Here is a 13,460-nt window from a genome sequence, read left to right on the forward strand (position 1 = left end):
TCCTCTATTTTTAAAGGTAAGTTTCCCAAACCAAAAGTAAAGTATTCATTAATATCTCAGGGAGTTTGCAAAGGACTTTTGTCGTGACTTTAGAAGGCTATGTTCTGATGCATGAAGTATGATTGTTATTGGCGTTTTCCAACTTTCAGGTTGAGCGTCGGGGCAAACGAAATTAAAGCAGAAAGGACAAACTTCGAAAACGCACCCGCCAAGAGAAACCACGACTCTCATCCGTGGAACTATTCTTTGAACTGGCAACTGCTGCTAATTATTCGTCCGTTTAAGAGAATGCAACATTTAAGGACTACCATAGCCAGGCTCCGGCCGATGGCTGCTCTCCAGACCGCCAGGTGTGCGTCCCAGCCCGTGCAGGGGGGCCCAGGGGAACGGGCACTACGAACGTTTCCGTCCGCGCGACGGCTGGAGGCGCCCGGGGCAGCCGAACCTTTCCTGAACGGAACCAGCTCCAACTATGTGGAGGAAATGTACTTTGCGTGGCTCGAGAATCCCGGGAACGTGCACAAGGCAAGTGCACGCGCGAGTCTGTTTGAGAAACGTAATGTGTGTGTGTAGTGTCACTTTGAGTGGTCTCCGTCTTTCTGTCGAAAGCTGAGTCAGCACTAATAGAATTGTGTGTGTGTGTGTGTGTGTGTGTGTGTGTGTGTGTGTGTGTGTGTGTGTGTGTGTGTGTGTGTGTGTGTGTGTGTGTGTGTGTGTGTGTGTGTGTGTGTGTGTGTGTGTGTGTGTGTGTGCAATATCCACTGAGGCAAGGGTCAAAATCTGAATTCAGAATTCAGAATTCAAGTCAAATTGGCTCATGCAAGCGCATCAAGATAGAAGGGTCAGCCGATGACCAGTCGAGGGGTTTAAGTAAACATTTGGCAGCAGGACACACACAAACACACGCACAGCACACAAGCACACACATGCACACACACACACACACACACACACACACACACACACACACACACACACACACACACACACACACACACACACACACACACACACACACACACACACACACACACACACACACACACACACACACACCTGCGTGATACCTTTCACAATTGAAGTAGCAGGCCTACATTTAAAAAACAAAATAAAACTCCAGGCAATCATTCTACTAATATGGGCCCCTGTAATCGTTGAAGAACATCACCTGCTTTCCCTCAGTGGCTAACTCGACTTCATTCATAAAACAATCACTTCGACACTTTAATCATTTGGTTTAATAATTATTTAACCGTTTACAGGGTATGCGTTACCGTGCTATTACAAGTGTTTCTAAACAAACTACAGGCGAGGGCTTTGTGTCACCATGGCAACTTCAATCTTGTCATCATGTTCTCGCACGCATTAAGTAAATAACTTTCCTTCAGATTAGAGCCATAGAGCCAAGGTGTGTGTGTGTGTGTGTGTGTGTGTGTGTGTGTGTGTGTGTGTGTGTGTGTGTGTGTGTGTGTGTGTGTGTGTGTGTGAATTAAGTAAATAACATTCTCCAGATTAGAGCCATAGATCCAAGGTGTGTGTGTGTGTGTGTGTGTGTGTGTGTGTGTGTGTGTGTGTGTGTGTGTGTGTGTGTGTGTGTGTGTGTGTGTGTGTGTGTGGATGCTCTCATACATGCTCTCTTTTCTTGTTTTTGTCAGCAGCCGAACTGACCTAGTGAAAATAAAAAGTATGAATGCACAAAAACCTCATATAAAATGCAGCAAACATAACAGATGAATCAAGCAAGAAACAAATAAATACCTGTTATAAACCATCAGGACATACACCACCATACATACTGTGCATCCATTATAAACCAATGCTGCTGTACCATGTTCTTAATGAAGGACAACACAGCTAAAATCACGATTATTATGTACTCTGAATTGCTAAACATTTTGGTCACCACAGTTAATTTTGTCAGATCTTAAAACTGAGTATCCATATTGTATTATAAACAGAGGAATGGCCGTTCAGAGAACAGGGGGTTCTCGAAGAACAGGAACCGGGGTTCTCAATGTACTCTATCAGATTCGACACATGACAAGTAACTATGTCTTCTGGAAACTAACCAGCTGGTGAATAATATTCTGAATATCAAATACCTAAAGGTTAAGGTTAATAACTAATGAGATGGGTCCGGGGAGAAAGTTTCAGCAAGATTTGAAACGTCCTTAACTTAAAAAAAAAGTATTTTCCTGACATCCCCACGTTCCGCCCCCTTCATCTATTCAGTCCTGGGACGTATTCTTCCGGAACGCCAACGCTGGGGTTCCCCCCGGGGCGGCCTACCAGAGCCCCCCCGGCCTCTCCGGCCCCCGCCAGGTCCCGGCCGGCGGGGCCAAGTCCGTGGTGGGGGCCCGGACCGACGTGGAGAAGCTGATTGAAGATCACCTGGCCGTCCAGTCCCTCATACGGGCCTACCAGGTAGACTGGTACTCACCTGCACCCACCTGCACCACCTGCACCCCCTGCACCACCTGCACCACCTACCCCACCCACCTCCAGACAGGTGGTCTGTCGTACTCGTAGTCATAGCCGTGAAATTAGAATTAAAGGCTTAGTCATGGTTCCACGTCGACGCAAAACAAGGGGGTTTAGGGACCCATTACGTCCTTGCGTCCAGCGCAAGGGCCTGACGTGCGCCCGATGTTATCCTTGCGCCGAGGTGACACAGCAGCTAGGGCTGTTCACTTAAAGCCGACTCAGAACCCAAACAGGTTCACGACTGCTTCACAGCGTCCACGTCGAGGCGTCGGCGTGGTCATCGCGATGCGGAGACGTGGAACGATAACTGAAACTCTTTGGTGGCTTGTTTGTTCTGCTAATCTAGACTGTTTAACAATGCTTGTTTGGACATGAACCGGAACAGCGCCGGCTTCAGAGCACGATGTCTCTTGTAGGACATTGATTGATGGTATATTTAAAACGCAAAAAAAGATTTCTGTTCGCCTAACAGCAAACAGCAATATATTGTTCCACTTCCTGTCACAAATGTACTTATTGTAAGTCGCTTTGGATAAAATTGTCTGCTAAATTCCCTAAATGTAAATGTCTGTGTGTGATTGTGTGTGTGTGTGTGTGTGTGTGTGTGTGTGTGTGTGTGTGTGTGTGTGTGTGTGTGTGTGTGTGTGTGTGTGTGTGTGCGTGTGCGTGCGTGTGTGTGTGTGTAGGTTCGTGGACACCACATAGCCAAGCTGGACCCTCTAGAGATCAGCTGCGTAGACTTTGACGACGCTCCGTGTAAAGTGGGCTTCCAGAACGTAGGTGAGCCTAACCTTCAGCTGCTTCCTGTTTCCTGTCTGGTCGTTCAGCTGCAGGCGCTAGGGGCTAGGGTGTCCTGCTCAAGGACGTATTGGGTTTCGAACCAAGGACCTTTCAGCTGCTGGGGTTATCAATAGAGTAAGGGTTAGGTTTTAGGAGGCCTTCAGTCCGACATTGGGTTTCGGCTGGGGGTCTGCTGGGGTCGGCAATAGAGTAAACGTTAGGATTTAGGGTTTGAATTAAGGTTTAGGGTTTGGTGGATCCAATGGGTTGGGTTTAAGGTTTTGTTTTCGGTTCTAGGGCGCAAGGCTACAAACGCGATTAACTATTTACAAGTGCAAAGGACGTCTCTCTCGTAGATTGCACCATCTTCAACGTCTTTGTTTAATACGACTACATCACCTTCCCTCACACGATCAGCAGCTCGTGGCTTTCACTTTCTCTCCAGTTAGAACTGTTCATGATCATATCGCTGCGTTGTCTCTGTGGAAAAAGCGCAGTCATACTTGAGTACGGTACAGGGCAACTTTGCCTAGTGTGAGTGCACCCTTAGTTTTTAGTGTAGAGTTTGTTTTTAATGTAAGCATTTAGCTTTAGGGTAAGGGTTCGGATTTAGACGGTACCCCGATGACCCAAGAGGCCGAAAAAAACACCCAGGGGAAAGGCCCACAGTGCAGGATGATCCCCTGAGGCTTCTTATTCTGCTCTTGTCTATTTCTTTGGAAGGGCTTATCACCTCCAAGGGAGATATGGTTTATATTTTATAACCTACCTATTAAAGAACAACCAGGTGATATGGTTCCCGATGATGAGTCTCTTCTGGTCTAAACATTTGTTTAGAGCTCCATGTCATCAAGCTTTATTGAATAATCGTCCCCTTTAATTGAAGCTATTCAGGAGGTGGGACACTCATACCCTTTTTATAATAGGGACAAAGCATGGAAATTGTTGTACTTTGACCTTGTACAATTATTTCTGCTTATATATGTGTGTGTGTGTGTGTGTGTGATGTATGTGTGTGTGTGCATCTGTGTTTGTGTGTGCACGCATTTGTGTGTGTGTGTGTGTGTGTGTGTGTGTGTGTGTGTGTGTGTGTGTGTGTGTGTGTGTGTGTGTGTGTGTGTGTGTGTGTGTGTGTGTGCCTGTGTGTCTGAATGTGTGTGGGATGGTCTCTGAGTGGGCGTGTGAGTGCACGTGTGCACGTGAGTTTATGTCCCTTTACAACATATCTCCACAGAACATGCTCGCATTGTACTCTCGAAAGAGTTGGGGCCCGAACTACAAAAGAGGGTTATTGTTGTGATTTCTAATAGGATGCTTCCACAATAGAGCATCATAAAGGCCTTGGTAGGGTTCAGCCTGCTCTTTCTGAGCTAGGGCCTTGGCGGGGTGAGCCAGGTCACCGAGTCACGGCCGTCCACAGAGGGCTTGGACAACAGCTTTGTGTGTAGGTGTCACATCACTGTCTGATTGGCCACGGGAGTGTGTTAAAAGCCCTCTGTGTATCCGTGTGGATCTCCAGGGGTCAAGAGTTGGCTGTTGTTCTCATATTATCTCTATAAACTGTCTGCAAGAGGTACCCCAAGGCGCCAGGTTTGATTTCCACAAAGAAAATATAAATAATAAAGCCTTTTGGTGAGCAATTTTATAGAAACCGTCTTAGAACACTGTGGGCTAACATTGTTCGAGGTGGCCCACACTGGAATCTAACCCTTAACCCCCCTCGCCGTGTTATGAGCCTTTTTCAGTTAGCCGCGATCTTTATGCTAAATGCTAGCTGACTGGGGGAACTGAAAGCAGACTATCACATTCAGTTCCCCTGGCCAGCTAGAATTTGAAATCTTTCTCTGCAGAACTCTTTCCTGAAATACATGGGCAAGACGAGACGAATAGACAAGCTCAATCGTTATTGAACGCAACTTATGATTTACATAAGCCTCATCCCGAGGGGAGGGCATGAGTCCCTCGTGACCTTTGATTGGTCGAAAGGAATCGGACAGCCGGTTTACAGTTTTATCTCAGCGTGGACTTGAGTGGAAGTCCACGCTTTGATTAGATTACAGCGTGACGACACCGCCACTGTGCTGCTCTGTGTCCCTCCATAGATTCAGGGATAGCCGGGCTAAAGTTCTCTTGTGCAACACTCAAATGCGCCCCCCCCTCCCCCTAACACAATGATGACAGTATCCCAGCTCAACACCGCAGGGCAGTGTCAGCTTTATTGCTTAACTTGTCGTGCGGGAGGACGTCAGGCCCTTTGGGCTCGCCAAAGGTCAAGTGGACCATGTGATATGATGTATGTAGTCCTGTACGGCGTCGATATGGTTCTCGGCCAACTGCACGTTGTTTGCTGCCATGTTCTTAGAATGTCACTGTTAATATTGACCCTGTGTTACACTGTGCAGTTGATGGATAAAGTACTTTGACTTTGAACCAGTACGGTACAGAATGTGTGTCAGGGGGTTGGGTGTTTGATTCCCATGGTAATATAAAGCCCAACAATACATATATTTAAATGATATATACATATAAATATACATGTATTAGTGCACACCAACATAGTGCTGTACAGTTAATGAAAGTAGATACGTTTATCCCCCTCTAACGTAGATTGACTTTTTGACTTGCACTAAAGTAAAAAAGAAGACCATTTTGACTTGGTTGGTGTCCGTCATCCTCATTCCCGTGGGCGTGTGTGGAGCAGTGAGCTCTCCTCTTGGTAAACAGCCCGGGGCTCTTCTGCCCCCAGGGTTCTACGGCCTGCTGGAGTCCGACCTGGACAAGGTGTTCCGGCTGCCCACCACAACCTTCATCGGGGGCGGTGAGAGTGCTCTGCCTCTCAGGGAGATCATACACCGCCTGGAGGTACGGTCCATGACCTACTCACTGCCCCTACTGCCTGAAGAACACCCAGCAGGTTCCTCCTGTTGGTGGGCACCAGATCCTATGAGATGTTGAACACTGACCTTTCCTCTCAATCTCCTCTCTCATTGATGTTGTTGTTGTTGTTGTTTTCTTTGCCTCTTCCTCCTTCTCCTCCTCCTCTCCTCCTTCTCTCCCATCCTCCTCCATCTTCTCCTTCTCCTTCTTCTTCTTCTTCTTGTCTCCCCCGTCATCCTCCAACCCCTCCTCCTTCTCCTCCTCCTCTCCTCCTTCTCTCCCATCCTCCTCAATCCTCTCCTTCTTCTTCTTCTTGTTGTCTCCCCCCTCATCCTCCAACTCCTCCTCCTTCTCCTCCTACCTCTCCTTCTCTCCCATCCTCCTCCATCCTCTCCTTCTTCTTCTTGTTGTCTCCCCCCTCATCCTCACCCCCTCCTCCGTCTCATTCCCCCCCCCCCCCCCCCCCCCTCCAGATGGCGTACTGCCAGCAGATCGGCGTAGAGTTCATGTTCATCAATAACATGGAGCAGTGCCAGTGGATCAGGGAGAGGTTTGAGCGGCCCGGGGCCATGCACTTCAGTGTGGAGGAGAAGAGGACCCTGCTGGCCAGAATGGTGCGCTCCACAAGGTCTGTCTAAAGTCCTGGCCCACACACACGTCCTGGTGCTGTCAGGTATGTGCTGGTCATCACAGACACGTCTTGGCCTGGGATGACTAGACCAAAACAAGGATGGATTAGAACACTAGAATTAGTTTGTATGCAAGTATATGTTATATGTCATTCTCGGTTTCAATATGCCCTCGTTACTGAAGGCCTAGTTTCGATTCTGCCTATTAGTTGTCCAAACAATAAAAGTTACACAAATGCTGGTTGGACCTATATTTACCTTGCAATCTTGTAAATGTGGACATCCAAAAATATAATGAATATAATATCCCAGGTACCTTTTCATATATGCTTTTGTACAACAGTAATGAATTCTACCTTTTAAAAATTGGATGCAACCTTTTTAAAATTCTCCCTCTTTGCTTTTCCCTGTTGAAACGGGCTAGTAAAGAACTGTATGAATTCTATGAATTACAAACATGTTCAAGCTGCTGAACTGGTCTTTCTTGCCAAACAGAGCAGTTCTTTCTACCTGGTTTACTCTTATGTAACGGTATGTAAAAAAACATGTGAGTGAGCCAACTGTTGTCTCGCCTCCGTTCATATAGTATATAACATAATATATGAGTATATGTTATATCAATATGAATGTTGTATTAATATTACATGATAATATAGTATAGTTCATATAATGATGAATGTTATATTAATATCACATAATAGTAGAGTTGATGTAATATCAATGTGAATGTTATATTAATATCACTTAATAGTAGAGTATATGGATTATGAATGTTATATTAATATCACATATACGTAATATACCAGAAGAGTCTCTGGAAAACATGAGAGCACCTTTTGTAATCCCAGACGGAAAATTGGGTTGCAGCAAAATCATAGGAGAATAAAAAAAGAAAATCATTTTCCAAAAAACTATTTAAAAAAAAAACAGACACATATATACTAGGCAGCCATTGTGCAGCGGTGGCCCCTGAAGGCCTCCACGGAGAAGGCCCCTGAAGGCCCCCACTGAGGAGGCCCTGTCCCCCTGCGGCCCCCCAGGTTCGAGGAGTTCCTGCAGAGGAAGTGGTCGTCGGAGAAGCGCTTCGGCCTGGAGGGCTGCGAGGCGCTGATCCCCGCTCTGAAGACCCTGATCGACGTGTCCAGCGGGAGGGGCGTGGACAGCGTCATCATGGGCATGCCCCACAGGTGAACACCGCCACAGCATGAGTGTCGTGACAGCAAATTGAGGAACATATGCTGAGTCTAGGCATTTCCTGGTACATCTGTGGATTTACCGGGAAATGTATAGATTAACTGAGCCACGGGGAGTCTGTAGAGTTACACGGAGCTCTAGAGATTCCATATCTCATATGTTAAATGTTTCATTTGGAAATAATAACTATACAGTAGTGGTAGTATCCATTGTAGTCTTGCAGTGAGAATGAAGTGAACAGTGGTGGGGAAAGGTCAACATGCTTGATTATAAGTGAAAGTATGTACTTTTCACAATGACCTGTGACAAATGTTGACAGTGTTGTCCAGTCGGTCCTTCGGGCTGATCTTTTCTCTCTGCTAAACGTTTGTCCTCTCCCCTCCAGAGGAAGGCTGAACGTGTTGGCCAATGTGATCCGAACGGAGCTGGACCAGATCTTCTGCCAGTTTGACTCTAAGCTGGAGGCTGCAGACGAAGTCTGAATATTTCAGTATAGTTTTCTGTGCAATCTCTCCACATATTACTGGTCAATTTTCTGCTTTGTATTTTTAATTTGGTGTCCAAATTTGATTTAAACTATATTTCTCCTATTAGGACAAAGTTGCTGAAGTTTATACAATTACGGCAGATCTATATATTCTTTATTGTTTATTTGTAATGTTTCTCTGTGCCATTGTGCATTGTGCCATTTCAACGATTGTTCAATAAAAGTATCTATAAATATATCAATAAAACTTTATGTCTCTCTCTTCCCCTTCTCCTCTTGTAGGGTTCTGGTGACGTGAAATATCACCTGGGGATGTACCACCGGAGGATGAACCGAGTGACCGATAGGGAGATCACCCTGTCACTCATGGCTAACCCCTCCCACCTGGAGGCAGTGGACCCCGTGGTCCAGGGGAAGACCAAGGCCGAGCAGTTCTACTGCGGGGACACCGAGGGCAAGAGGGTGGGTTCACCACATCGGTGTTATGGACACGTGGGTCCTGTGTACACCGCAGTTTCAGAATCAATGAAAATCCAATCAAACCACAAATATTGAAGATAGGTCATTATGGGAGTGTGTGGGGATGATGGCTAGTTTAAGCAGCCTGACCTGGCTTAGGGCAGGCTCATTGTACTCTGGGGCTAGGTGGGGTTTAACCTGGCTGGCTAAACCAGCAATTGACCCCACTCAAGGGAGATCTCCTCCATGTTGCCATTCAGGAGTCTCTCTCTCTCTCTCTCTCTCTCTCTCTCTCTCTCTCTCTCTCTCTCTCTCTCTCTCTCTCTCTCTCTCTCTCTCTCTCTCTCTCTCTCTCTCTCTCTCTCTCTCTCTCTCTCTCTCTCTCTCTCTCTCCCTCCCTCAGTCCTCTTCCTATTCTTATTGGCTCCTTGGTTCTGATTGGCTCTCCCAGGTGATGTCCATCCTGCTGCACGGCGACGCGGCCTTCGCCGGTCAGGGCGTCGTCTACGAGACCTTCCACCTGTCCGACCTGCCCTCCTACACCACCCACGGCACCATCCACGTTGTGGTCAACAACCAGGTAGAGCCCACCTCCAACACCTTCCACGTCACAGGGGAGGGTTTATTTATTTTATTTTGAGGTTTATTCAGACATGGGCATTGCCAAAATGGCTATTTTGCATCTGTCGACCATAGGCCGATGTTAGCAGATGCACCAAAAGGAACTATAACCAGAATAACTAAAATAACCTTACACACATCTTTGTACGAGTCGAAAGATAAAATGACCCATTACACATAAAACATATGCTTAAGGTATAACAGGAAAATGGACATAAAACACACAAAATTAACAAAATAAACCAACCAAAAAAAACGTTCACTTACTGGAGGATGGATCTGACACTCCTGATCCTCTCATCTTCCGCTCGTCCCTCCATCTCTTGTCCCCGCCTCCGTCAGATCGGCTTCACCACGGACCCCCGCATGGCCCGCTCCTCCGCCTACCCCACCGACGTGGCGCGCGTGGTCAACGCCCCCATCTTCCACGTCAACGCCGACGACCCCGAGGCCGTGGTGTACGTCTGCAAGGTGGCGGCCGATTGGAGGAACACCTTCCACAAGGACGTGGTGGTGGACCTGGTGAGTGGAGGCCGGGTTCCTGAACCAGGAGAGGTCGCCAGTGCCCGGCCGAGTCTGTGTTCGCAGATCCAGCACCTACAGATCCCCGCCTCCATCAACATGATTTGTCCAAAATAATATTTGAGATTGTTTTAATTTTACTTAAAAAATATCCCGGAAAAATCTTGATGAAGGCTAAGATTTTGCCTTCTCTGTCGTCTGAATTGGACAAAATGCATTTCAATTACCCCAATTTCTTTGTGTGACTGTTTCTTCTTTTAGATAACGACAATTAATTAATCCCCAAAGGTAAATCTAGATAATGTGTGTAATGTGTGGTTAAAGCAGCAAATAGTGCAGTTCAACCACAAACTAAACTAAAAATGATAAAATGACAATAAATATGAGAATAAAAAATAAAAGATGGCGCTACATAGACTGCTCTACTGCCTACTGCAAGGGAAGATCTTAATCCTTTGACACTGATTATAAAACACATGTGTAGGTTTGTTACAGACGCAACGGCCACAACGAGATGGACGAGCCCATGTTCACCCAGCCGCTGATGTACAAGAAGATCAAGCAGCAGAAAGGAGTCCTGCAGAAGTACGCCACGGCCCTCATCTCTGAAGGGGTGGTCACCAGTCAGGAGTATGAGGTCAAGACCCACTCTTCTTCCCCTTCTTCACATTTCTTCGCTTATTTCATATTTAGTTTTTTTCAGACAAAGGAACATTTTCATAAATATTGATATCTATTTTTGATATTTTCCAGCATTGTTAATGTCAAAATTAGCCACTAAAACATAGAATATATATATATAAACACACATATATATATATATATATATATATATATATGCATGTATATCCTCCATCTACCCGCCGTCCTCCTCTAAGTATACATCTGTAGCAAATGCTGGTCGGAAACAGTAACTGCATTTCCAATAAAGAATTAAAGTAGCAAAAGTAAAAGCTGGACTATTACTGGATGACAATGGTTGGTCTTGGTTTTTATTTTCTGTCTGCAGGAAATGGTAGCAGAGTACGACAAAGTGTGTGAAGATGCTTACACTCGCTCCAAAGACGAGAAGATCCTGCATGTCAACCACTGGCTGGATTCACCCTGGCCCGGTAGGCTGCCGTGTGTGTGTGTGTGTGTGTGTGTGTGTGTGTGTGTGTGTGTGTGTGTGTGTGTGTGTGTGTGTGTGTGTGTGTGTGTGTGTGTGTGTGTGTGTGTGTGTGTGTGTGTGTGTGTGTGTGTGTGTGTGTGTGTCTGCCCCTGTGTAATTGATGCCCTTTGAATGTGTATATGTGTATTTCTTGTGTGTGTTTGTAACACTACACACACAAAAAATGTGTGTGTAGGGTTGGTTTACATCTTCTAAAATGTAAACCTAAATCTAGGTTGTGCATGTGTGTCTATGTACGTGCGCAGGTTTCTTCACCTTCGACGGCCAGCCCAAAAGCATGAGCGTTCCGTCCACGGGCATCAGTGAGGAGGACCTGAGCCACATCGGGAACATCGCCTCCTCTGTACCCGACAAGGACTTCACCATACACGGAGGTACACCTCCATAACCTCTCCTTCACCATACACGGAGGTACCCCTCCATAACCTCTCCTTCACCATACACTGAGGTACGCCTCCATAACCTCTCCTTCACCATACACGGAGGTACCCCTCCATAACCTCTCCTTCACCATACACGGAGGTACGCCTCCACAACCTCTCCTTCACCATACACTGAGGTACCCCTCCATAACCTCTCCTTCACCATACACTGAGGTACCCCTCCATAACCTCTCCCTTACCCTCCAATGGTTCCCAGTGTGGTCGCTCCCCATTGGTCCATACATGGAGGTACCCTCCCATAACCTCTCCTTTACCTCACTATGGTTCACAGCAGTGGTCGCTCCCCATTGGTCCATACAGGGAGGTACCCTCCCATAACCTCTCCTTTACCCCCTTACCAGAACAGTATGGTCGCCCCCGGTGGTCTATTCTACATTGTGTGTGTCTGCGTCTCCTTCACCAGGCCTCAGTCGTATCCTGAAGGCGCGTGCGGCCATGGTGGAGCAGCGCGTGTGTGACTGGGCCCTGGCCGAGTACATGGCCTTTGGCTCTCTGCTCAAAGAGGGGGTCCACGTCCGTCTGAGCGGACAGGACGCCGAGAGAGGAACCTTCAGGTGAGCCACGGCTCCGTAGTCGGTCTGGTACGTCTTAACTGGTGCAGCGTGTCTGGGTTAGGGGGTCCACTCCCACTGGGCTCTCGTCCACTGGTGCAGCGTGTCTGGGTTAGGGGGTCCACTCCCACTGGGCTCTCGTCCACTGGTGCAGCGTGTCTGGGTTAGGGGGTCCACTCCCACTGGGCTCTCGTCCACTGGTGCAGCGTGTCTGGGTTAGGGGGTCCACTCCCACTGGGCTCTCGTCCACTGGTGCAGCGTGTCTGGGTTAGGGGGTCCAAGCCCTGTAAGGGGGTCCCTGCAGCTAAGAACATGGCAGCACTTTGGAAGAAAGGGTCCATATTTATTAATATTCATAGTTAGATCCTAGCATATCTCTTGAAACTCACTCCGGGAGAGCAGGAGAGAGTAAAGGGGGTTAGGGTACCTGACGAGACACGTGATAGGTTCAATTCAAAGAATACCAGAGCGAGTTCATTTTGTGTCAGTGTAAGTCGCTGCTAAATGACTTAGCATGACTTCTGCTAAACGACAGACTTCTGCTAAATAGTGAATAGTAACTTTGGCTTGTAACCGGTAGCGTGTGTTGTCGTTGCTCCGCAGTCACCGACACCACGTTCTCCACCACCAGAACGTGGACAAGAGCATCTGCATCCCCATGAACCACATCGCCAAAGACCAGGCGCCCTACACCGTCTGCAACAGCTCCCTCTCTGAGTACGGGGTACTGGGTGAGTACTGGATCAAACCCAGGCCCTTTCTCACCTTCTGGGTCCCCAATGGGACATTTGGAATGTTGTACAGACACTTCGGAAAGACATTGTTCAGAAAAAGGAAGGTGAGCCGATTTTAGTTTTTTAGGCACCACAACATATGTGGGAGGAACTACCAAACCGTCTGAGGTCGATACAATATATATCTCTGTTGAGGGAAAACCAAACCCTAAAAAAGAGCTATGGACGGCAGCTATGGATGGAAACTGGTCCAAATCTCAACTTCAATGCAAAAAGCTTTCAGTATGATGAGTTTTTAATATGGACTTAGATTGCCCTCTATGGATTAAAGGCATGCTATTGCATGCCCTCTATTGGTTGAATACATGCTATTGCATTACCTTAATGCTACTGTGAGGTTTGGGTTACAAGGTTTTACCATTTCAATCCAACTGTCTGGCGACACATCGACTAATCAAAGCGGAGCGAGTGGGAGGGGCTTGTGTGAGCGACAGTTGCACTTGTTTCC

The 13,460-nt window shown here is 47.1% G+C and overlaps 1 protein-coding gene across 1 annotated transcript in view; it reads left to right on the plus strand.

The window, feature by feature from the left end:
* The first annotated feature begins 288 nt into the window (after positions 1 to 288).
* ogdhb (oxoglutarate dehydrogenase b) overlaps positions 289 to 13,460 on the plus strand; it is a 17,647-nt gene continuing 4,475 nt past the window's right edge. Inside the window, exons 1-15 of the mRNA XM_056578837.1 lie at positions 289 to 525; positions 2,233 to 2,424; positions 3,171 to 3,264; positions 6,011 to 6,126; positions 6,615 to 6,769; positions 7,811 to 7,957; positions 8,350 to 8,440; positions 8,734 to 8,913; positions 9,362 to 9,490; positions 9,874 to 10,053; positions 10,538 to 10,690; positions 11,063 to 11,165; positions 11,470 to 11,598; positions 12,071 to 12,221; positions 12,822 to 12,949. Coding sequence (XP_056434812.1) covers positions 289 to 525; positions 2,233 to 2,424; positions 3,171 to 3,264; positions 6,011 to 6,126; positions 6,615 to 6,769; positions 7,811 to 7,957; positions 8,350 to 8,440; positions 8,734 to 8,913; positions 9,362 to 9,490; positions 9,874 to 10,053; positions 10,538 to 10,690; positions 11,063 to 11,165; positions 11,470 to 11,598; positions 12,071 to 12,221; positions 12,822 to 12,949 — 2,185 coding nt within the window. The remainder of the gene's footprint in view (positions 526 to 2,232; positions 2,425 to 3,170; positions 3,265 to 6,010; positions 6,127 to 6,614; positions 6,770 to 7,810; positions 7,958 to 8,349; positions 8,441 to 8,733; positions 8,914 to 9,361; positions 9,491 to 9,873; positions 10,054 to 10,537; positions 10,691 to 11,062; positions 11,166 to 11,469; positions 11,599 to 12,070; positions 12,222 to 12,821; positions 12,950 to 13,460) is intronic.

The sequence above is a fragment of the Gadus chalcogrammus genome, chromosome 19 (genome assembly GCF_026213295.1).
Source record: "Gadus chalcogrammus isolate NIFS_2021 chromosome 19, NIFS_Gcha_1.0, whole genome shotgun sequence".
Taxonomy (NCBI): Eukaryota; Metazoa; Chordata; class Actinopteri; order Gadiformes; family Gadidae; genus Gadus; species Gadus chalcogrammus.